The sequence below is a fragment of the Glycine soja genome, chromosome 4 (genome assembly GCF_004193775.1).
Source record: "Glycine soja cultivar W05 chromosome 4, ASM419377v2, whole genome shotgun sequence".
In the NCBI taxonomy this organism is placed as follows: Eukaryota; Viridiplantae; Streptophyta; class Magnoliopsida; order Fabales; family Fabaceae; genus Glycine; species Glycine soja.
The window spans coordinates 8027220-8049896 of record NC_041005.1 but is presented as its reverse complement, the minus strand read 5'-3'; the positions used below and the strand labels follow the sequence as shown (position 1 = coordinate 8049896).

The 22677-nt window shown below is 36.8% G+C and overlaps 4 protein-coding genes across 9 annotated transcripts; 2 read left to right on the top strand and 2 right to left on the bottom strand.

Moving 5' to 3' along the window:
* The first annotated feature begins 548 nt into the window (after positions 1-548).
* On the top strand, positions 549-14732 carry LOC114409192 (rho GTPase-activating protein REN1-like). Of its 6 annotated transcripts, none has more exons than XM_028372551.1 (24): positions 549-783; positions 921-1027; positions 1231-1320; positions 1657-1693; positions 2887-2963; positions 4016-4086; positions 4205-4283; positions 4447-4540; positions 5236-5355; positions 6047-6124; positions 6586-6641; positions 6724-6793; positions 7083-7167; positions 9160-9403; positions 10094-10312; positions 11013-11336; positions 11498-11547; positions 12113-12173; positions 12264-12347; positions 12429-12485; positions 12599-12765; positions 12923-12983; positions 13398-13529; positions 13892-14732. In XM_028372551.1, the coding sequence occupies exons 2-24, from the start codon at positions 998-1000 to the stop codon at positions 14345-14347; spliced, it is 2742 nt and encodes a 913-aa protein (XP_028228352.1). In that variant the 5' UTR covers positions 549-783; positions 921-997; the 3' UTR covers positions 14348-14732. The 6 variants fall into 6 exon arrangements, with proteins under 6 accessions (XP_028228352.1, XP_028228351.1, XP_028228350.1 ...); XM_028372550.1 differs by having other exon boundaries at positions 4447-4591; positions 13419-13529; positions 13895-14732; XM_028372549.1 differs by having other exon boundaries at positions 4447-4591; positions 13419-13529.
* Positions 14733-15059: 327 nt separating this feature from the next.
* On the bottom strand, positions 15060-16262 carry LOC114409194 (mitochondrial uncoupling protein 4-like). The gene has a single exon (XM_028372553.1). The coding sequence runs from the start codon at positions 16196-16198 to the stop codon at positions 15296-15298; it is 903 nt and encodes a 300-aa protein (XP_028228354.1). The 5' UTR covers positions 16199-16262; the 3' UTR covers positions 15060-15295.
* A 1975-nt stretch (positions 16263-18237) lies between these two features.
* LOC114409191 lies at positions 18238-19784 on the top strand. The gene has a single exon (XM_028372546.1). The coding sequence runs from the start codon at positions 18645-18647 to the stop codon at positions 19431-19433; it is 789 nt and encodes a 262-aa protein (XP_028228347.1). The 5' UTR covers positions 18238-18644; the 3' UTR covers positions 19434-19784.
* Positions 19785-20666: 882 nt separating this feature from the next.
* On the bottom strand, positions 20667-22437 carry LOC114409190 (aspartyl protease AED3-like). The gene has a single exon (XM_028372545.1). The coding sequence runs from the start codon at positions 22308-22310 to the stop codon at positions 20988-20990; it is 1323 nt and encodes a 440-aa protein (XP_028228346.1). The 5' UTR covers positions 22311-22437; the 3' UTR covers positions 20667-20987.
* Positions 22438-22677: the final 240 nt, after the last annotated feature.

Sequence of the window (22677 nt, the reverse complement as noted above, 5' to 3'; positions counted from 1 at the left end):
TTCTTAATAAGACTTCAATTTTTAATATAATAGTTAATATATTGAAGACTGTAAAGAATTGACTTCTCACTCAGTGTATTTTATTTTCAAATCCTTAATTACTAGTAATATATTTTCGTTGACATATTTGGTCTTTTTCTTTTTCTGTCATTATGGATACCTGTTTCCTGATCATGGGTGTATCCATAAAATTGCTTAGGATATATTTACCAATTATGTTTCAAAAAGAAAATAGGGAAGGAAGAATTTCTTATTTTTAATAAATATTTTTTAAAAACTAGGTTAACATAAATATAAACTTATTTACTTTTATAAATATCATATTATAATTCATGTATTTATTTAATTGGAGCCTTGACTAAGAAGACGAACACGTGTTTGCACGTAGTGAGTGCGCTTGCGACATCTGGCAACCTTAGAATTAGAATAGGAATACGACAATGAACAAAAATAAACAAAATCTGTAATAGAATGAGAGCGAAATGACCGAAGTACCCTCAGTCCTAAGATCTTGTTCCTGTGTAGTGTTTTCCCTCCATCTGGTTCGTTTTTTAAGGTAAGTGTTGCAGATTAGGAAGACCCGCTCCTCATTCAGGATTTTGGCTTCGATTGACCATCCAAACATTTCTCACGTAACATTCCATTTGGAGAAGAAAGAGAAACACAAATCCAAAGACAAAGACCCAAACACAAATTGTTTTTTTTTTTCCCTCCAACACCTCTCAATACGTTCGTTCTCTCTCTCGTCACACTTTTGTTGCCTTTGATTGATTTCAGAGCCAGGTTCGGTACAATGTTGATTCAAATAAAAGTTGTAGTTTTTTTCTTTATTTGTTCTTTACACTTTTTTGGATGTTTATTTGCAATAAATTAATAACCATTGAGCTGCTGCATTGCCATTTTGATGAATGTGAACTCAGGATTTTGTCAATTGAATGTTGTGAATTCTGCTGGGTAAGCATCTTGGATATACTTCTGTGATTTTGGGATCACAGATATGACCAACACAAGTGCAGAATTGTCTCAGGTGAAAAGCTTTTTTTATTTTTATACTGCCACTAATTTTTAATGCACAGATTTGTTGGCTGCAATATCTTTTTTTATCACTAGTTTTGAATTAATTAAAGAATGAGGATCTCGTTGCCTCGGAATCTGGACTTGTGGATACATTGGTGTCGTTATATACTAATAGAGGAAAAGTCATGTAAGTGATGTTTGTTCTTTTTGTAGGGAAATGGTGGTGTTTCTATTCCCCCTCCTAATTCCCAGTCTGGGCCACAAGAGCAAAATCTGCGTTCTCAAGGTGGAAGCGGCAATATGGTAATTGTTGTCCTTTGCAAACATGGAATTTTGTGTGAATTTGGATCAACCGGACTAATTCCTGCTTAAGTAGAAGCAAGGCTGTGGCATTTAAATCGCAATTGTCAAAATTTACCTGTGTTAAACTTTTGCATGACCATACATTTTTTATGGCAACCATTTTTAAGAATTTTCTTTTATCACAGTTTGAGCATATCGTAATTGACCTTACCCAGGTGATGAGAGGCATGCAAATTTGGGAAGAAAAAAATACTATAAAATTTATCTAGTTTGAAGCGAAAGTTTCCATGCCCCTCTGATACCTAAATTAATTTCCTGTAATTTCATATCTTGCAGATTTTCAAGAGTGGACCACTTTTCATATCTTCCAAAGGTGTGTTTTCTTCCACTACTTTACATATTTTCTGCGAAGAAAACAAACATTTATGTAATTTGTAGCAGCCAGTAAGAGCAGATCTGATGTCTTTTCTTCTGTGTTATACATGATAATCCTAACTCCTACCTAAATGTTTAAAGCCTAAGGCAGAGGAGAAATGGGTGCTGTAGACTGGTAGTTTTCTTTCCCTTTTACAGAATAAATCACTCTCTTTTGCATCTTTGCAAACCTCTCCATTATGAAAACCTATAGAAATCTCTTGTATTTATAAAATACACTAACTCCACAATGCAATTCCTACTGTCATTAAATCCAGCAAATGTTGCTTGGGGTGATTGGTTAGCACTCTCGTCCGTTTTCCAAGGTTGTGTGATCAACCCCCCTTAGGTATGGGGTCACAACATTTGGAAAACTTTACCCCTTAGTGGGCAACTTGGTCCGAAGGAGGATTAGTCAGGTCCATGGGTCTGATACTGATTATACAAAAAAATAAAAATCCAACCATTAGCTCATGGATGTTTTTGTGGCAATGTAACTCATACATCTGTTCAGCCTTATAAGCTGAGGAATAAGAAACAATGGATTCATTTAAGGTTTAAAACTGGTAGGAAAGACATTTGACCTGAAAGCATTCATGAGTAAATGGCCCACTTAACAATTTTGTTAGGCTTGACAACATTTTGGATTTAGTTGTAGCATACTTTATCAAAACAGCCTCTTTGCATATGCAAGGATAAGGCTGCGTACAATATCCCTCCCCCATACCTTCACATAGCGAAGAGCCTCTGGGCAATGGGGTACGAAGTTTTATACTTTATCAAAACAACGAAGTTTAATATGGGTTTTCACAATAAAAGGGGAGATCTGTATAGTAAATGCAGGGGGACAGTAATTTATTCAAGAAAAAAGAAGGAACTACAGACCAGGAATTGATGGCAACTTTGTAATGCATGATCTTAACCAATATGAGGAAGTAAATATGCTACAGCATCATTATTTTCTTTTAGGCCTTCTGCAGTCAGTATTGGCATCCTTTATCTTTGCTGATTCTTCTTTTAATCCTTCCAAAATTTAATTGTCATATTTTTACAATATGTATAATGCTGGAATGCAAAACTAGATTTGTACTATTGGAAGAAGGAGTTTGTGAGGTCATTATTATTGCCTAGTGTGTATTTCTTGACTTGTAGGAATTGGGTGGACATCCTGGAAGAAAAGGTGGTTTATTTTAACACAAACTTCACTTGTTTTCTTCAGAAGTGATCCAGTAAGTAACCTTTTCAGCATCTACTTTGTTCATGTTGTTCAACCATGTTTCTCTGTATTGTGTAAGTATTTAACCAGTGGTTTTGATACCCCGTCCCTTCCAAAAAAAAAACAAAACCCTTAAGTGCTTAATTAATTTAATAAGCCACACCGATAACTGATCATGCATTTCATTCAATTTGAGACTTAAAAATAGTTTTTAAATATCATTAATTTTTTCTCACTATTTTAAATAGTAAGTGAAAATATATCTGCTGAAATGTTAGGATTAGCTTTTCAAGTTTTAGGTACTTTGGTTAAAGCAATGTTAATAGATGGTGGGTGTAAATTTATTTGTCTATCGAACTTTTTTTGCGAGTATTTCTAATTACATCTAAAAACAAACTCATCTTTATTTTTTAGGAGCCATAATCATTTTAAATTATTTACTAAGGAAAATGCCAGTCATATTTTTTGACAAAATGAGTTGGGGCATGCATTAACATTTTTTATGGAAATCTGGTCTCTTCCACTTTGTAGTATCCAACAACCATTCTTGAATCTACCTAAAATTTGGCAAAGTTGTGGCTAATTTTTTCACTAGCTAGTGGATATGAGGCACTATTCCACTGTTAATTGTCCTTGTTTGATTAGGCATATATCATAATAGGATTGTCTTGGCCTCTTGGGGTTGAGGTTGATGCTGATTGCAATGACAAGAATACTGATCAGTAAGAACTAGAAATTGTAAACAGAATGTTAATTAACAATGTACAAGGCTTGAATTTCCAGCTTCCTTGCTTTTTGCTTTTTGATGTAGGGTGATACAATGTTGCTTTTACTATACAAGATTTTGTTATCTAAAGAGAGATTATGAACATTGATACATTGCTAAGAATAGATTCTTTATATCCTTTCATCATAACAGTTTTAGGCGACCAATGTGAGATAAAAGAAACCTTATCAATACACACAAACACACACACATGCAAGTCTAACATGTTTACTTGGTTTGTGTTTGGAAACTTGTTATCATATTCATATATCTTTATCATTGTGTTTTTTGCTTTACAGAATGCTGTCTCTCAGAAGGGAAATGAAGTGAATTTGACCCTTGGTGGCATTGACCTCAACAATTCAGGCAGGTTGGCTTGTTTTCTACAACTACACATCATTTTGTTTAATGTTTATGTTCATATTCTCAAGATAGCAGGATTGTGAAGTTTCATGACCTCCTGTAACTTTTCTTGTCAAATTTTGTAGTGTTGTTATCAAAGCAGATAAGAAACTTTTGACTGTACAATTTCCTGATGTTCATGATGGACGAGCTTTCACACTTAAGGTGCTTTATTTTTCTTTTCTTTTTTTTTTGTAAGATTTTATGTTCTCTATCCGCATATACATGCTCATTGGTTCAGCACATATGGAGATAACATAGACAAAGGATGTAGAATGCGCAGATTTCTATCCGCTGCTAACATATCATTTCATTGTTGGTGCTGTAGGCTGAAACTACGGAGGATTTATATGAGTGGAAGACTGCACTTGAGAATGCTTTGGCACTAGCACCTAGTGCTGCCAATGTGACAGAGCAAAATGGTATCTTCAGGAACGATCAGACTGATTCAATTGATATTTCTTTGGACCAGTGTATGCTCTTGTTATAATCGTGCTTTACATATGTCATTTGACCACACAGTTCGTACCCCGTGGTTCATACACTACAAATGTTCATGATCTATATACGGTCAATAAACAATTTAATTGTCTTCATGTGAATATTTATTCCAACAACTATAGTTAAGTTTGTTGGCTTTCCGATTTGATCTCTGATATGAACATTACATATCCATTTCTATAGTGACAGTGGTAATGGTATTAAATTTGGAGTATTGATATTCATACATCCCACTCTCTTACAACTCACTTCCATCCATTTTTCTCTCTATCTCTCTCTACTTTTTTTTATCACATCATATGTCATATCTATCATTTTCTCTCTCTACTTTTTCTTCTTCTCTCTATCTCTCTCCTCCATCCACTCCAAAATGGGGTGGGGTGAACGAGTATCCTTCTCCTTAAATTTGTATCGTCTGATTGATCATCTCTTCTGTACATTTGGATTGTTTCTGTAATATGTTACACCTTTTTTTTTTCTTTTTTCCTGCATTCAAACTTATGACATTTGTAGAGTACCTCAGTCTTGAATTTTTACGTGATGATACTAGTGCTTAATGCAGTAAAAGATGATAACTTTATATTTCCTTTGATATGATTTTTCTGCACTTCTATAGTGAAGGATAGAGAACCAGTTAAATCTACCGTTGTTGGCCGGCCAATTTTACTTGCTTTGGAGGATGTTGATGGAACTCCATCATTTTTGGAGAAAGCCCTAACATTCATAGAAGAGCATGGTGGGTTTTCTTCTTCTTCTTCTTTTTCTCTCTCTTTGTCTCTCTTTGTATGTATGTATGCATATATGTATGTATGGGAAGTTTATTAGGTGACAGCTTAGAAGTAAAAGGAGCTAATCTTAACTATTCAATCTTACATGTATAGCCAAGATTAACGACTCTTACCTCTCAGGATCTCACTTGATAGACTTCCTTTATATATAAAGTGAAGTGTAACAGTTTCATAATGTATATCTAAATTGGAAGGCTCTAAAGTGGTTGTTCTCATGCATAAGAGAATCTTATAAATGCATGTTTGATGCATCATAAGAGGCATTTTAGGCCAAGTGCACAGCTGATGGGTGTAATTAACCCAGACTTTTTGGTTCTTTATTTTGTATAAAAGATTTACCTCATCTGGCATATTTAATACATTGGTGTTTCTTATTAATGAAGAAAAGAAAAATCAAAGAGTAACCTCAAAAATAAAAATAAAAATGGGGAAAAAAGTATAAGGCTTAAGGGTTTCAAGTCATACCTTCCATGACCTTGCAATCAAGTTTTGTTTCTTGTTTTGGGTGGAAGGGGGAGGTGAGAGGGAGCCAGCAGTGAATATACATTAGTTTCTTTGAGTCAATACCAAGTCAGAATGGTCCTTCTGGTATTGCTAAACTTTGTGTTTTATATGAATCTAATAAATATTATGAAATAGGAGCCAACATAGAAGGAATCTTGCGACAAGCAGCTGATGTTGATGAGGTTGAACGTCGAGTTCGGGAATATGAACAAGGTTTGTGCTTCTGTTCCTAGTTAATCTTTGAATTGTATGCTGCTGTCTGGATACATCCGCCTTTACTTGTTGGCCCCTGCTTCCATTTTTTGTTTAATATTGTGTGCTGAAGATAGCTCTCACATGTCTAGTCATTAAGAGCTCCCACAATATTTCAGGCTTTGCAGTATAAGTTCTCTGAGAAATATGTTGAGTGCTGTTTATCAGAGAGAATTCCTTATCATATACGTCAAGTCATCAACTAATAGACCACTACTCATTTAATTGGACTTAGTGAAATTTCCTTAAATATTTGCATAAGCATTTGATATGCAATGACCATTCTTTCCAGCAGAATACTATGGGTGAAGAATATGAAGTTTTGCAATTTTCCATTTGCAGGCACTTTCTTCCTTTCCCCCTTTCTTGGCTCAAAATTACTCATCAAATCTTATGCTCTTGGGTTTGCCATATGGTTGCAGGAAAAGTTGAGTTTTCTCCAGACGAGGATGCACATGTTGTTGGTGACTGTGTTAAGGTATTTTCATGGAAAACTGAAGTATTGATTCCTTTATGTTGGTCATACATTATTATTATTTCTTATTTCTATACATTTTCAGCATGTAATTCGCGAATTGCCATCTTCTCCAGTCCCCGCATCTTGTTGTAAAGCACTGTTAGAAGCTTGTCGTAAGTGTTGTTTTAGTTTTTCCGTCTTTACCTCATTTTAGTGTTCCCATTATTTATGTCTATTTATTGAAAGTTTATTTTCTTGATTGTTTTTAAATGAAAGGTTTTCCATTGAAATTTATAATACATGAGTTGACACATGCAAGCTTATACTAATTTTAATGGAAGATCTTCCTTGTTTAATTTTATTTCATAGTTTGAAATCGCCAAAATAATTTTATTTCAACTTATATAAATCTCTCATGAAGTTTAATTTTGTTTTGTTGTTTGCAATTGCCACAATAATCAGGAACTGAGCGTGGTAGTAGGGTTGCTTCTATGCGTGCAGCAATAAATGACACTTTCCCTGAACCAAATCGCCGCTTACTGCAAAGGTATTTGATTGATAACAATTTTTTTTTCTCATTTCTTTCCTTTTGGTATAACCCATTGATTGCTTTCTTTGTTATCTTATTTTCTGAATTTGAGGGTTTAACGTTTTAGAATACTCTTATTCTTTAGTTAGTTAATTTAATCAGTGAATTATATATTGTTGATTTGGGATAGTCTTCTGTGTTTCAGAAACCTACTACGTTACAAAAGTTACGATTAGTCGGATATCTTTAGATTTGTGTATATATGATAAGCCAATATACTTAGGATCTATTTATTGAGACGCTATGTTGAATGCATTGTTTATGAATGAGAATCAATTAAACCAAAAAGACAAACATACTAGTGAACCTGCCTTTTAAATGTTTGATTATTGACCCTAATGCTCCAAAGCCGTGCAAGCGTACCATGAAAATACTGAAAAGTTATAGATTGCATAATAAGAACCTCTGGAGAACCACATCACACAAGTTAGCCATTGTAGATAGAGAGCCGAAAGCCTTATAAACCCCACAGTAGAATCTTATACTTCGAGTGTGAGACTCAAGTCCCGTACCTTGTAGTTGGATCCTAACATCCTGCTACATTCCATCACACTTTGTAGTCCCATCACCCATGTTGGTTGGCTGCACACTAATCCTTTGAATAGTCTCAGGCAAACATTGCAATGCCAACACCACCACCCATGCCGTTGATATGATAGAAGGCTCTGATACTAATTGATAAGAACTATGGAAGAATCACACTCTACAGTCCCATCGCCCATGTTGGTTGGCTGCGCACTAATCCTTTGAATAGTCTCAGGCAAATATTGTCATGCCAACGTCACCACCCATGCCGTGATATGGTAAAAAACTTCGTACCCCATTGCCCGGAGGCTCTTCGCTATGCGAAGGTATGGGGGAGGGATGTTGTACGCAGCCTTACCCTTGCATATGCAAAGAGGCTGTTTCCGGATTCGAACCCATGACCAACAAGTCACCAAGGCACAATGCCGTGATATGGTAGAAAGCTCTAATTTCCATTGATAAGAACTTTGGAAGAATCACACTACAAAAGCTAGCTGTTATAGTTGGAGAGCCTAAGGAGGCTTTACAAACCCCACACAGGCCACACTGGAGCTCCATACTTCCGATGTGGGACTCAAGTGTCATTACCTTGCAATTGGATCCTAACATTGAATTATAAAAAAAGTACAATTTTTTTGTAAAAATGACAACTAAAGCCTTTTCCCATAAGTGGTGATTGGCTACATAGTTTGAATGATACCATTGTGTCCAGTCATAAACACAATCAAAATGTTTGTTCATGTCAGAGATTTGTTTTGGAACTTGGCTTAGGGCTTACTCAATCCCACAGAACTGGATTGCAAGGTGAGGACTTCCCAAGCCTTATAAGCACTAGTTAGGCCTTATCACTGGGTGATGTGGTACTAAACACACTTCCTCACACCTAGCAGAATGAAGGTGCTGGAGACTGCAATGAAGGCAAACCAAAGAGGCTGCAATGAAGGCGAGCTAAGGGTAGTTGCAACTTGCAATTAAGGAAACTTTCCAATAGTCCAAGTTATACGTTGAATGGCAACTGTTAAATGGAACCCTCCTCTTTTATTTTGGCTTAGGATTGGCTATTTACTGATTTGCAACAAAGTGTGACATCGATGGAGATTTTTTTATTTGTACTAAGATGCTAGCTAAATAACTAATGAAAGGAGGATCATTGAGCCTTAATAAGTGATTATGAACAAACCAGCTACCAGTAAGTGAGCTCATATGGGGCATAATTTGTAGTCCTAATAACAATGTGTCCTGATGTAACTTATGATTGAATCTATTCTTTGATAATGGGTAAGGTTCATTTGTTACACTTACACTTGGTTACACAATTGGCTAAGTGGAACAGATTTTGTTTTGTTCAGTTTTTCTTTTGCACCATACATTTCCATTTTAGATCATGTTTTGATGATGTAATATATTTATTTCATTCTTGTACAGAATACTTATGATGATGCAAACTGTGGCTTCACGCAAAGCTGTGAATAGAATGAGCTCCTCAGCTGTGGCAGCTTGCATGGCGCCTTTACTTCTTCGCCCCCTTCTGGCTGGGGAATGTGAAATTGAAAATGATTTTGATGTAGGTGGTGATGGTTCTGTTCAACTTTTACAAGCAGCTGCTGCGGCAAACCATGCTCAAGCAATTTGTATAACCTTATTAGAAGAATATAGCAGCATATTTGGGGTAATTATATATTTTTTTATATTTTTGCATGGCTTCCATATATAAATTATGAAACCATGCCACATTCATCTGATAGACTCAGATCATTCTTATGGTTAGATGTTTTATGCTGGTATGCTTTCTGGTACAACTTTTTTTTCTTTCTGATTTACAAGGAGTGCATTACTTATAGGTTGAATTCCTTTTCATGAGAGAAGACATGATTAGCTGCACATGATTTTTTTTTTTTTTTGCAAGTATTTGAATGGATGATTCTCCATTTCAAACTAGCCTCTATCAGTAAGGTAAATTTTTTTAATGAACTAGCCATGCCTTATATCAGTTTAGGATGGCAAAAAATGGTTACCATCCTAAACTCCCCTGCCCATCAAATACCTGACCAAGGAGTCCCCCTTCAAATGAAAAAAAAAAAAAAACACTTGCAACAGGGTCAAGATCAGTATAGTGTTTTTTTTTTTTTTAAAGTTTCAGACTTCATAAGTGGAGGGACTCTTTGCCTCTGTCTAATTAAATGCATGCTTCATTTTCATATTCTACTAACATTTTATTCTCTATGCTTCTATCTCTTCAATAGAGCCCATTGGTGTTAATGTATCATTGTAGCTGACTCCATCTATTGGGCTAAGTGTAGGGTGTTATTGTTATTTATTATTGTCTCTTCAGATTCGTGAGTTATTATTGTTCTAGCAGGAAGGTTCTGTGACCCCTGATATATACACCGACTCAGAAGAAGAGAGTGGATCTGAGAGTGAGGAGGCAACTGATGATGATGATGATGATGATGATTTGTCCTATGATTATGATGATGATGATGATGAACAAGATGAATCAATACACGAGTCTGATGCAGATGATGATCTTGTTAGTGAATCGTACAGCGGAACTGGAGATTCCGAGGCTGATGATGAGGTTCAAACCCGATTTATTTATTTCATGACAATTTGGTGTGGTTATGGTAAATAGGTTTTTAATTAATCCATTTCATTCCACAGGACCAAATTTAATGTAGGAAAATTAGTCAATTATAAATTCCATTTAAAATATCTAAGTCAATTGTTCCAAGGATGGAAAATGTGTTCATACCCAAAATTCTGTCACGGCTTTTCTGGCTAGCTGGCACTATTTGCTATTTCATTCAAGCAAATCTATAATTAGACAAGAAGTGGCAGGGTTATCGTTAATTACTCATATACATGGTATAAAATGCAAAAAAAAAGGTACTAGTACCAAACTTCTTAATTCCTAGAAGGAAAGATGTGTAATCTCTTCAGGCTAATTAACATAGTAGAGTAATTAATTTGCCTAAGATCTTGCCACCTTTTCTTCCTTCAATGTTTTCAATTGGTCTTAATTTTCATTTTACCTTTTGTATTGTCGAACAAACTGTTCCCCTACCTTAGCTCTAAAACTGCTCCAATAACTCGAATTATTATTTGAAATGATTATATGAAGTAGATGCATTCGATCAATTTAATCTGAGCATCCTTACACTTTTTCCTCCAAGACAGTTACGTATGTGGCTGCAATCACTGCCACCTAGATGTGGAAGACTAAGAGGAGAGAGGAAGAGCAAAAATTAATATTTAATTGTTTTTTTGGTAATGAACAGGACCATGATCATGCTAGTTCAAGTTCAAAATCCTCAGGTAAGAGTGAAAAATTGAAAGCCTCTCGGAAGTTATCATCAAAGTCACTTGAAGGCTCACTGACTCAACATGAAGATATTAAAAGCCTTGAACATGTCCCGAGTCCAAAGAAGACTGGCTATATAGATCAGTCCTATAAGCCTGATGATATAGTTGGAGGAGTTTCCACTGATGAAGCTACATTGCATAATTCAAATTCTCCTAGCCCTGCTTCATGTATCAAAAAATCCAATACCATGTCCAATGGCCCAGCACCTCGGCATCGCACCATATTGGGTCGCACCTCTGTAAGTAAATCTTTAAAAAGTGTCTTTGTCACTTGCCTTAAGTTAGTTAAAACTTTCTCTGTTAATGTTAATTTTTATTTCCATTTAGTTACTTTTCTTGGAGTTAAATTGCCTTCCACTAATAAGTCTCTGGTTTTTCTCTTCTTTTTTATTCTGTCCAGGCAAGGAAGAATCTTTCCATGGAATCCATTGATTTTCCTATTGAAGATGAGTAAGTAATTGACATCTATCAATTGTGTGCTAGTCTCTTAGTTCTGTCTCTAGATATAATTCTTTAGTTCCTATTTTATCCCATGTATTGCCTATTTATGCATCTATCAGTTCTGTAATTTAAGGATCAAGCGTTCCAATGTAAATGCTTTATTATTATATATTTGTATGCTTGAAATTATCTTAGTAAGAGTATAGTATTATATCCCTATTTACCTGGAGTTTCAGAAATGGAAAGATCAAAACCCACCCAGTTTGTTTTCTTTCTTGTGTTAAGAATCAGGGAAAAATGAGTAGGCAAGAAAAATTTCCTTCCTTTGGCTGCACTGTCTTTCCATCATTGACATCCTAACCTTTTCTGTCAGAGTGACCCCTTCCATAACTTTTGGAAGTTTATAGCCACTTAACTACGAATCCAGATAAAGATTATTTTAGAGGTTCTAAATGTTGACCATACCTTGCTTTGCATTCTTTGATTTGATGTGGAGCAGATACTTAAGAGTGTGCATCTCTGTTGTTAGTTTCTTCATGTTTCTCTGTCTACTAATTTATGTTTCTGACCTTAGAGATGAAATTGAAAGGCTTGAAGCTGCCAGGACAGAATTACAAACCCAAATTGACAAGGAGGTATGTTCTTGATTTCCTTTCTGGATTACATTGTTTGAACGCGTTGGAATTTTTTTTAAGTCAATTGATCAGTTCTGGTTGCTCTTGTAGGTGAAGGCAAATGAACAGCTGCAATCTCATGTGGATAAACAAAAGAAAGCCTTGGAAGAGCGTCATCTAGCTCTTGAGCAAGACGTATGTTCATTATAAGAGAAGTTAATCTCTTCCTCCATGTAAATAAGTGGAGATTTTGTTTTCTGAATTTTCTTTTCACAGGTAGCTAGACTACAGGAACAGTTGCACAAGGAAAAGAATTCTCGGGTAGCTCTTGAGGTAATACTCTTGTTTATGATTTACCCTATATTGGTGAAAAGGCTTGTCAAATTCACTCAGATGGTTTGAGTTTTGATCATGCAACTCATACATAATATCCAAATCTTATACAGAACAAAGCAGAGCTTGAGGAATTAGCTCTGGTAGAAGCAGATCTTGCCAACTTAGAGTGGAAGGTTGATGAGATTGGGGTGAGGCTTAATGAACTTGAGCAGAATTATGGAACTACTTCGGATTCCTCTATTCAACTGCGACAGATATCAAATCATGAAAGAAAATTGTATGTTTATCATTATCCAAATGTTTGTTATTGCATTTTTTTCTTTTTATTTTTTACGATTTTTCTTATAATGGTATTTGTTTCCACTTGTCTGTTTCTTTTTTCTATTGAAACTATGTGGATAATTAAAGTTTACTTTCTTCACTGGTATTAACAGGAAACGCAAGACAGATGCTGAAGTTGCTGCTATGTCACAATCTGACAGATCAATAAGTAAGGTAAATATACAGTATATCCACAGAGGATTTATTCCGAAGTATCTGCCACATGCTGAAAAATAAAAGAAGATTTGAATGAGTTTTAAAGCAATGAACATACAAATAGAGAGGGATCTGGCTCCTGCATAGAGCCTAGGTATCATGAAATTTGAAGTTTGAACTATAAAGCTTTTATCGGTTACTTATAAAAATTCTATGGAACTTTTATTCTTTCTCCCAGACATATTTCTTCTGTTTATACTTGCTAGACAACAAGTTGCATATTTCCTTAAGCTGTTACCTCTCAAGCTTTTCTCGTTTAAAAAGCCAAAGGTGGTCTTTCATTTATTTTCTCATGTGGCTTTATACGAGAAAATAGGCCTATTGGCTGAAAATCATGATAGTAACTTGCAATTTATCATTTCTTAAATCAAGGGTACGGTAATGGCACAACAGGACACTCATATTGGTGGAGCAGAAAATGATTTCGAGAGAAAGCCTGATTCACCACCTTTACCAAACAAGCACCCACCAACTAGCTCCAAGCGATCTGGTACAAAGGGTGAGGTATGTTTCACAAACTTGGCTATGAATCTGAACCCAGCATTTTCTTTAAATTGTGTAATCAGAACTACTACCAAATACCCCTCATCCATCCAAAAAAGTCGATAAAATGCCAATTCTATCAAGTTTCAAGCTCCTTTTCTATCAAATTAATTCCATTATATAACATTCTCCATAAGAAGGATTTAATAATTGTTTTATCCATGTTATACCTGTCCTCATTCCTTGTTGCATCATTGTCACTTATATAACATTTCTTAGTAGTGGGATGAAGAAATCAAATTAGTGATTAGGATAAACCTTGATATGGAAAATTGATAGGACTGATCGGCTAGATAGACTTATTTATTCAAATACTTTCACAGCAGGGAGCAAATTCCACTCCTTCTGCACTGACAAAACTGACATCCAGACTGAACTTTTTGAAGGTGGGACGAAGTCAGACTCCAAATGAACTCCAAAATATGGATAAAGGCCGAGACTCAAGTCGCTATTCAATCAATGTGGAAAAAGGAAAAGGATCTGAACGTCCCCAATCACTTCTATCCCCCAAACTACCATCTCCTAGACTTCCATCTCCCAGACATCCATCCCCCAACAGATTTGGAGGGTCTGAAGCTCACTCTGTGCCAAACCCAGAAAAGGGTAAAGGGTCAGAGCCAGTTCAGATTTCAGACAAATCGCATCAAAGTTCAGAGAAACTGAAAAAATCAGATAGCCAGCCAGCCCATCACTCAGATGGATGGAATCAACAACCAAAACACTTGGAGAGAGGAAGGTCAGAGGGTCATCAGACTTATAATGTGGATAAAGGTCGATGATTGAAAGGCTAGTTTTCTTCTGTTCTAGAACATGATCCACATGCAGTCAGTGTTTTTGTTGTCCATGTTGGGATTTGCTTATGTCTTTCAACAATATTTTGTGTGGTTTATGAAATACAGTGAGAAGAATCCTTCTTGGATAAGGTTGCCACAAGAGCCCTTATACAAACAAGAGAAGCATTTCCCTTACCCCCCAAAAGCACCATGTGCAAAGCATAATTCAACATTTCCCATGACATAAGCCGAACTGTTTGTAACCTTACATGCTGATTTTTACTAGTTCAGTGAGCAGCATGTTGATTTGCATGTACATTATCGTATTTGTAACTGCAACAACATTTGAGTTGTTTGGCATAAGCTGGCAAAGCAATATTTAGGCAGATAACCTTGCTCCAAATTCTTTTGTTTTAGCAAATTTTTTAATACGTAACCTCATTATTTATAATCAGATTCAAGGAATCTCTTAAAAGGATAGAACTCAGCTCCATCCATGACTCCGTACCAAAAATAAAAGAAAAAAAGAAATACCCACAAAATATAGATACTTTTATATTGTTGAGAAGTAGAAACTAGAAAGAATTATGACTTGCCCAATGTGGTGAATCACTGCCTAATTGGTAACATCATATATATCTGTAAAATGGCAATATAGGTACTTGACACAAAATATGTGGGTAATGTAAAAAAATATAAAAAGGAGATAACAGGTAGATTGAAGAAATTAAGTCTGAATTTCTATACCAGTTTAATGTTTTACATTGTTGGTAAATATATTTGATGAAATTAGAATAATCATATATGAATCTCAAGAAGGTAGTCATCGAAAGTTCCAAAACCTCAATAACTAATCCCTAAAAAAAAAAAAAAAGAATGAATATGTATCTCAACCAATTAGAGAATGAATATCGATTAGTGAATGGTGAGAAGGTGTCCGAATGAATAAAAAATTCAAAAGTCCTTGAAGAGCTTCCTGACTTGTTCGAGGGTGACAAAGAGGACAACGGTGAAAGGACCCTGCCTTGAAATTGTAGGGATGAAACCCTTATAAAGGGCAAGAGGTCCTTCGGCCCTAACAGTCTTGAGAGCACAATCCAAGGCCCCATTGTAAGCCTCAGCCTTCATGTTCATCACCCTAGTCTTTATAACATCAATGGGGTTCGACGCAATCGAGGCCACAAAACCCGCCGCAAAACTCGCTAACACGTGGGTCCCAAGCCCGTCCTCCATCCAGCCGCGTCCTAAAATGCTTTCCTTAAACTGGTCGTACGAGGCCAACTGAGAAGCCGTAACGATCATCGCGCGGTTCACCGTAAGCGCTGAACCGCGCCACAGGCTACCAACGCCTTCTTGGTTACTCATGCGCCGTATCGCGTCGAACACGCCGTTGTAGTTGCGACGCTCCGCCGGCGGGAGGCGCCCGTCGGCCTGCATTCGCACCATCGCCACGTCGGCGGGGTTGCCCACGGCGGCTCCGATCCCGCCGGCGACGAGCCCGGCCGTGATTTTTCTTGTGAGGGGCATGGTTCCGCGGTCGGGGTCGGTCCAGTGGCGCTTGAGGACGTCGTAGAGGCCCATGCGGGTGGTGGAGTAGAGCGTCTGGCGGAGGACGGTGGCGGAGACGCCGGAGAAAAGAGCGGCGAGTCCCTCCGACTGAACGATGCGGAGGCCGACGGAGATGGGGCCGGAGGGCGGCGGAGGAGGCATTGGAGTGGGACCGTGAAAGGCAAAGGCTGGGCGGAGAGTGTGGGTTTCTTGAAGTTGCATTCGAACTTTGATGAGGTCGAGTGGGTGAGTGGTGCAGCCTGCGACGATGGAAGCGACACCACCCTCGAAAAATCCCTTAAGACTCATATTGAATTCAACACAAAGTAATTGGATTCAGAGAAGAGAAAGAAAATGTGTTTTGGTGAGGAATTGGAGATTATATATAGTAGCAACACAAGCTAGTCCGCGTAAGAGACTCCAGAGAGTCAAAAACGCGCCGTCGCAGAGATGGACTCTTTCCTTTTCAACCCTTCCTTCTAATTCAACAACTGTATTAATTAGGGTAACCCCTTTCTTTCATTTTCAAATAAAGATAAACATTTTCATCTAAAATTTAATCTCTAACAATATATTTATAAAAAAAAAATAACGGTTATCATTATCTTTTGAATATTTTAATTTTTTTTTCATATTTTTAAACCATAAATAATAAAAATATTAATTTTTATCACTTAAGTAAAAAATATCTATTAAATAAATATTTTTAAAGATATTTTCAATAAATATTTTTAAAGATATTTTTAATATAATAGTTACTACTTTTTTAAATTTTATGTCTATTGTATAAGATAGATATATCAATTATTTTTTTGCTGTATTTTTTAGTTTATTTTAATACTATTAACTAATTTTCTTATTTTTTTAATTAACGAATATAACAAAAAAATATCAACAACACATAAATTTAACTATAAAAGTACATATAAAATAACTAAAAAATTATACTTTAATTTTATCCTTTTCTTTATTTGTATATTTTTTAAATAAAAAATAAAAAAACAAAATTATAAAATTTAATTTAATAAATAAGTAATTTTAAAACTAATTAAAAAATTATATAATATAATATTTATATTTTATAATATTTTAAATTAAAAAAAATAAAAAAGAGAGAGAAAGTCTCAAGTAGTGTATATTAAAAATTAAATTGTAAAATAGTGTAGATTGAAAAAAAGTAAGAAAGAGAAAGTTTATTTATTGAAGAAAAAAAAAACCCTCCAAACAGAAAAAACCGTGAGAAAAAATGTAAATTTAATAAAAGATGCATGTTACAATTGTGTTACATGCCTGGAGAAAGTTTTGCCAGATACTACCTAACATGAGTCGGATAACATGTTACTATTGTGTTACAAGTCCGTTTTACCATACAAATCATATTATTTGTATGTGTTAATAAAATTGATTTTAAAAAAATAATTTTGGTTAAAATTAATTTTAAATTAATATAATTTATGTTTGAATATTTAAAGTTAGTATAAAATTTTATATCCAATCCAAAGTTATTTAAAATTACTTCAACTTATAATTAATCTTGGATCTAATATCAATTATGAACTATTACCCAACATGAAACTAAACAAGTAAAAAAAACATTTAAAATCAATTTTTTTTTGTCACCATAATATTGATACAAATTATCTATTAATGACTAATCTTTTTCAAAAAAAACTTAAGACTCTTCTCTTGATCATGAATGTTTTTCTCATCCACAAAATTCAACCTTGAGATTTGCTTAATTAAGAAAAATAAACCAGTATTATTCTTACCCATAACTTGTTGATTATTTAAAATCAATTTTAAATTTAAAATCAATTTGTAAAATCTAACACGCACATACACTATAAAGTAATTTAGAAATTTCACATTAATTCGGCGTACAAAGCGAGTAGCTGATAGACATGTGAGATATGTAAAACTACTAATTTCTGTCCTCATTACCCCATTAATAGCATATTGTGAGGCAAAGACAAAGCAATGCAGTTACAAAAGTGTCAACTATTTAGGTTTAAAAATGAATAATAGTTAAATTTTCACATCTACATTCAAGGAATATCTTCCTTTGAGTTCTAAATTTATAGTTTTAAGATTTGACTGGATTAGCATTTTGATTAAAATAAAAATTAAAGCATATTTACACATTGAACTTATGTTCCAAGTGAATTACATATTGACTTAATTATATTAATTAACACCATCCAAATTCCCAAACCTAAGTGTGGCAGCTCATACCATCATGCACGTAATTTGGACATGCAATGCAGAAATTTCGAAGGAGATAAAACTAAATAGCAAATGGTGCAACTCAATTCTCGTAGTGCCAACCATTTTGTTGTGGCAAGACAAAATTAGGCCAAATTGTGATCCCCTAGTTCTCTCCCATATAATACCTCCACATCCTAGTTTGTGAAGCGAGCACTATGTTGCCGCTAACATGGGTAGCTCCGAATTATTATTATTATTAACAAAATCATACATTGGCGACCAGGGTCGAAGATTAAAGAAATGGAAGTGCTGCGGATGAGGGAGTTATTGACACTTTGGTCAACGTTGCAAATTAACAACGTTGCCCTAGTGGGGGGAAACCACACCGCCGCCAGATTTTGCACTCGCTAAGTCCCCGTTTGTCTCTTCCCCCCTCTCTCTTTTTCTCCTTCTAGCTAACTACACACAAACCAAACAAGTCATTACTTAATTCACAATCACAAAACAAATTGTTCACCATCTTCCTGTTCTCTTTCTAATCAACATCAACATGATGAAAACACGTTGTCGCTTGCCGCTTTTGGCATTCTTCGCATTCGCTTCTTTCTTATTCCTAATGAGATCATCCCTGCTTGAAAAAACCTCTTCCACCATGCCTCATTCCTTCAACACTGACCAGGCTCTGTCAATTCTATTCGGCGAATTTTCTAACCAAGAGAAAGCGGTTTTCCTCGGCAACAACGAGCCGAGCCTAGTGGCTGCGCCGAGGAAGCTATGCGGTTACACCCCGGAGGCAAAGAAAGCGGCGTTGCAGAAGCTCGAGAACGTGCTTCTGGAACCGCCGAGAGCGGCTTCCGGGAAATCACCAAATTACTTAAAACGCACGCGGTTCTTGCCGGATTTGATGGGTGATTCTCTGGAGCACTACCCTCGTCGCGTTTTCATCGACGTGGGGCCGCCGGAGAAGGAGGGCGGGAGCGGAACGGAGTGGTTTTCGAAGAATTACCCGACGAGGGACAAGAAGTTCGAGATGTATAACATAGAGACGGTGACGGAGGAGTGGTCGACGGGGAAGGAACAGATAGAGATGTCCGATTGGGTTAGGAAGAACGTGAAGGAGGAGGAGTATGTGGTGATGAAAGCTGAGGCCGAAGTGGTGAAGGAGATGATGAAGAGCAGTGCCATTGGGCTGGTGGACGAGCTTTTCTTGGAGTGCAAACCCAATCGCGGGAGCAGAATCTCAGGGATTAACTCCAACCGAAGAGCTTATTGGGAGTGCTTGGCTTTGTATGGCAAGTTAAGGGATAAGGGTGTCGCAGTGCACCAGTGGTGGGGTTAGAATCAAAGAGAAAGAAACACAATGGTGAAATCTTTGTGGTGATACTCATAGAGAGAAATTACTACTATTCATTATATAAAGTACTGCTTGTGCGCATGCGTGTGTATATAGATATGGAGATAAAAGAGTAAAGAGACTAAGGAGTTTCAACATCATTTTTCATTTTGCGTCTTTTCTGGGTTCTGATTAATATTTTGTTTATGTGTATTATACTTTTGGAAGGGGTTGTGGAAAATAATGAGTGAAACGAGCATTGGATGGGTAAAATGCCCGAATGTGTATTGAACGAGGGTTGATTGGAGGATCATATATATATATATATAAAAGAAAAAAGGTTTAATTCGTGGTTTCCTTCTTTTTTTTATTTGTCTTTTTGTTGAACAAAAAATTATAGAAAGATATATACAGTACAAATATAACTTCCTTAATTGGTTGGTTGTAAGCATTGAAGCACCTCCTAGCTATATGTATCACTTTTTCTGCCGCGTAATGCTCTGAGTTTCTTTTTTTTTGGTACAGATGATGAGTCTTTTCCCTCTCATCATGATTGGTTTTGCAAAATCAATTTAAAAATTGGGCTATATTAATAATTTTTAGTGATGTTTAGCCAAAAGTTGTTCTTTTAAATTATAATGCTTTTAATGACAAATGATTATACCCAATAAATAAAAGCAAAGATTGCGCAGACCTAAATTTTTGGTGAATGCTATATTATTTAATTTCTATCACACTTTCTATGATCACACTAATTATCTCATCTTATAATTGTTTCCTTTTTCATCAGACAATTTTTATTAAAAAATTACATAATTGCAATTTCTTAATAATAATAATAATAGCTAATGATGATTAATCCTTACTTTAAATCACAAACACCAAAAAAACTTTTGCTCATACTTTGTTTATGGAAAATGATTCACAGATACTCACATGTTAATAGTTACTTAATGAGATAAAGGTGAGTATAATAAATAATATAATAATGTGTCAAAAAATTATAAAAAAAAGTTTTTTTATGGAAGTAAGAAAATGTAAAACACTAGATATTTAAAGTATATTGGGGTATCCATATATAAGTGATTCTTTATTTGGCATCATCGTAATTGCATCCAAGATACAAATAGAAACAAGGTGGGATCCCTTTCACCTTTCACCTTTCACGGACACGCTTGATTTCCGTGCATAAACTCAACTAAAAGATTCCAAAAGGCACGGGTTACCACTTATCACGAGTTGGCAGTAGTAATTCATCCCATATTATTATTCCAAACTAAACAACATACATCCTTGCTACTTAATTGATCTTACATTATTAATTTAATCAAACATCATTACAATGATCGACAACGATCGATCTAAGATAAAATAGTACTAGCTAGGTCCTATTTCACATTGCATATCTTCCAAAGGCACACAAGGCAAGCTTATTCACCGTGGCCACACACCCACACCATCACGTTTTTGAACCCAACGAAAGATCCAAACCTAGTTAGCTAATCAAGAAAGCCACTGGTACACATTAATAAATAAATAAATAAAAATGTAGCCAACCAGCTAGTTACAAACCTCACGGGCTATGCCAACCTTATTATTGACGGTATCAAACAAAATCCTAAGGTTCTGTTGCTGAAAGTTGGCGATGACGTTCAACACCGAGTTCACATTGTCGGGTGCCGCCGCCATTGCAAGACACGCCAGCGAACCCGCGCTGCTGTGGATCAAGCTGTTTTCCAACGGCAGTTTCAGGTCCAACCCCTCGAAGTGCAGCGTAATTGGCGGCGCCAGAGTTTCGTAGGTTTTCACAAAACACGTATCGAAGGCTCCAATGCTCGTGAATGTAGTGCCTCCCACCTGCTTCCTGAACTCCTCCCTCACCGCGTTGTAAACGGGCTCCACGAACCGGGTTATCACCGTGCCCGAATCAATTATGGTTCCGGATCCTGTATTCGGGTTAAACCCAAGATACTCGCTGGGAAAGGGTACCAGGACACGCCCCACGCTGATTCCGGTGAAGTTCACGTAGTAAAGAGAAGGACGGTGAGGGCTGCGAAGAAGCGGGGTGGTGCGAATGCTCTTGGGCTGGCCCACGGGCCCGAGCTTGAGCGACCCAGAGAAGTAGTAGGACTTGAAGCTGGGGAGACAGTAAGAGAAGATGCCCGAGTAATTTGACCCGGATTGGGAGAGCAAGGACAGCGGGCCACGGCCCAGGCCCAAAAGCCCTTGGGCCGGGACAGAGGCGCCGGTGATGGCGTTGACGCAGCCGAAGGAGTAGTTGGGGATAACATCAGTGGCTAATCTTAACGAGTCTTGGACTAGGGTGGCGGAGAAAGATGAGCCCGCGTAGGATTGGTTGAAGGAGCACGCGCCGGTACCTGTGGCGGGGCACGAAAGCCCGCGGACCTGACCGCACTGGGGAACAGAGCAGTCCAATGGGCCATAGCTGGTGGAGGCTTTGGGCGAGAAAGTGGTGTCGGAGCAGCCCGTGCAGCCCGAGCATGGAACGAAGGCCTCGTCGGTGCTGGTGTCGAGGACCATGAACAAAAGTTGACCAGGGGTTCCCAATTTGACCCTGACGACGTAGTTGCCGATGTTGAAGGTCTGGCCCGAAGCGATTGGGGCCGTGGACACGGTCTTTTGGCCCACTAAGGTGGACAAGTATTTGAATCGGAGTGGGTCTTTTGAGGCCATGTTTATAATTCTGTTGTCCCACGATGAGTCTGACTTTGGTGGTTTGAACGGTGAGCATTTGCTGTAGATGGGAATCACGTTCAGGTCGGAATTATCCGCTTGAGAGGCACAAGGGTCTATGCCATTCACCCTCATAAGCCAAATTACGGAGAAAATAAGTATTATGGTGGTGGCCAACTTAGCCTCCATGGTGAGTATGTGATATAATCAAAGGATGAACATGTGCATGCATGGCAGGCCGTGAGGCCTTTAATATAGGCGCCAGAGTCATAGCTGCCTGTTAATTTACGTAAATATCCTTTGTTGGAATGTTAGAGCTGGCTTCTACGTGGTGTTCACTCATGGAAGGAAACGATAACAAATAAAACACACAGTGTACAGGTTTTGATACCGAAGTATAGAAGTGTGTGTATGCATGTGTATGTAAATACAAAAGTGCATGATGAAACGAAAAGGCCTTTGATCATTGGTGTGAAGCAAAAAGACAAAGTTGTAATATAGTGTTAAGGCATTTTTGGACTTGAGTGCAGTGATGCTCTAAAGTGTTACAGAACGC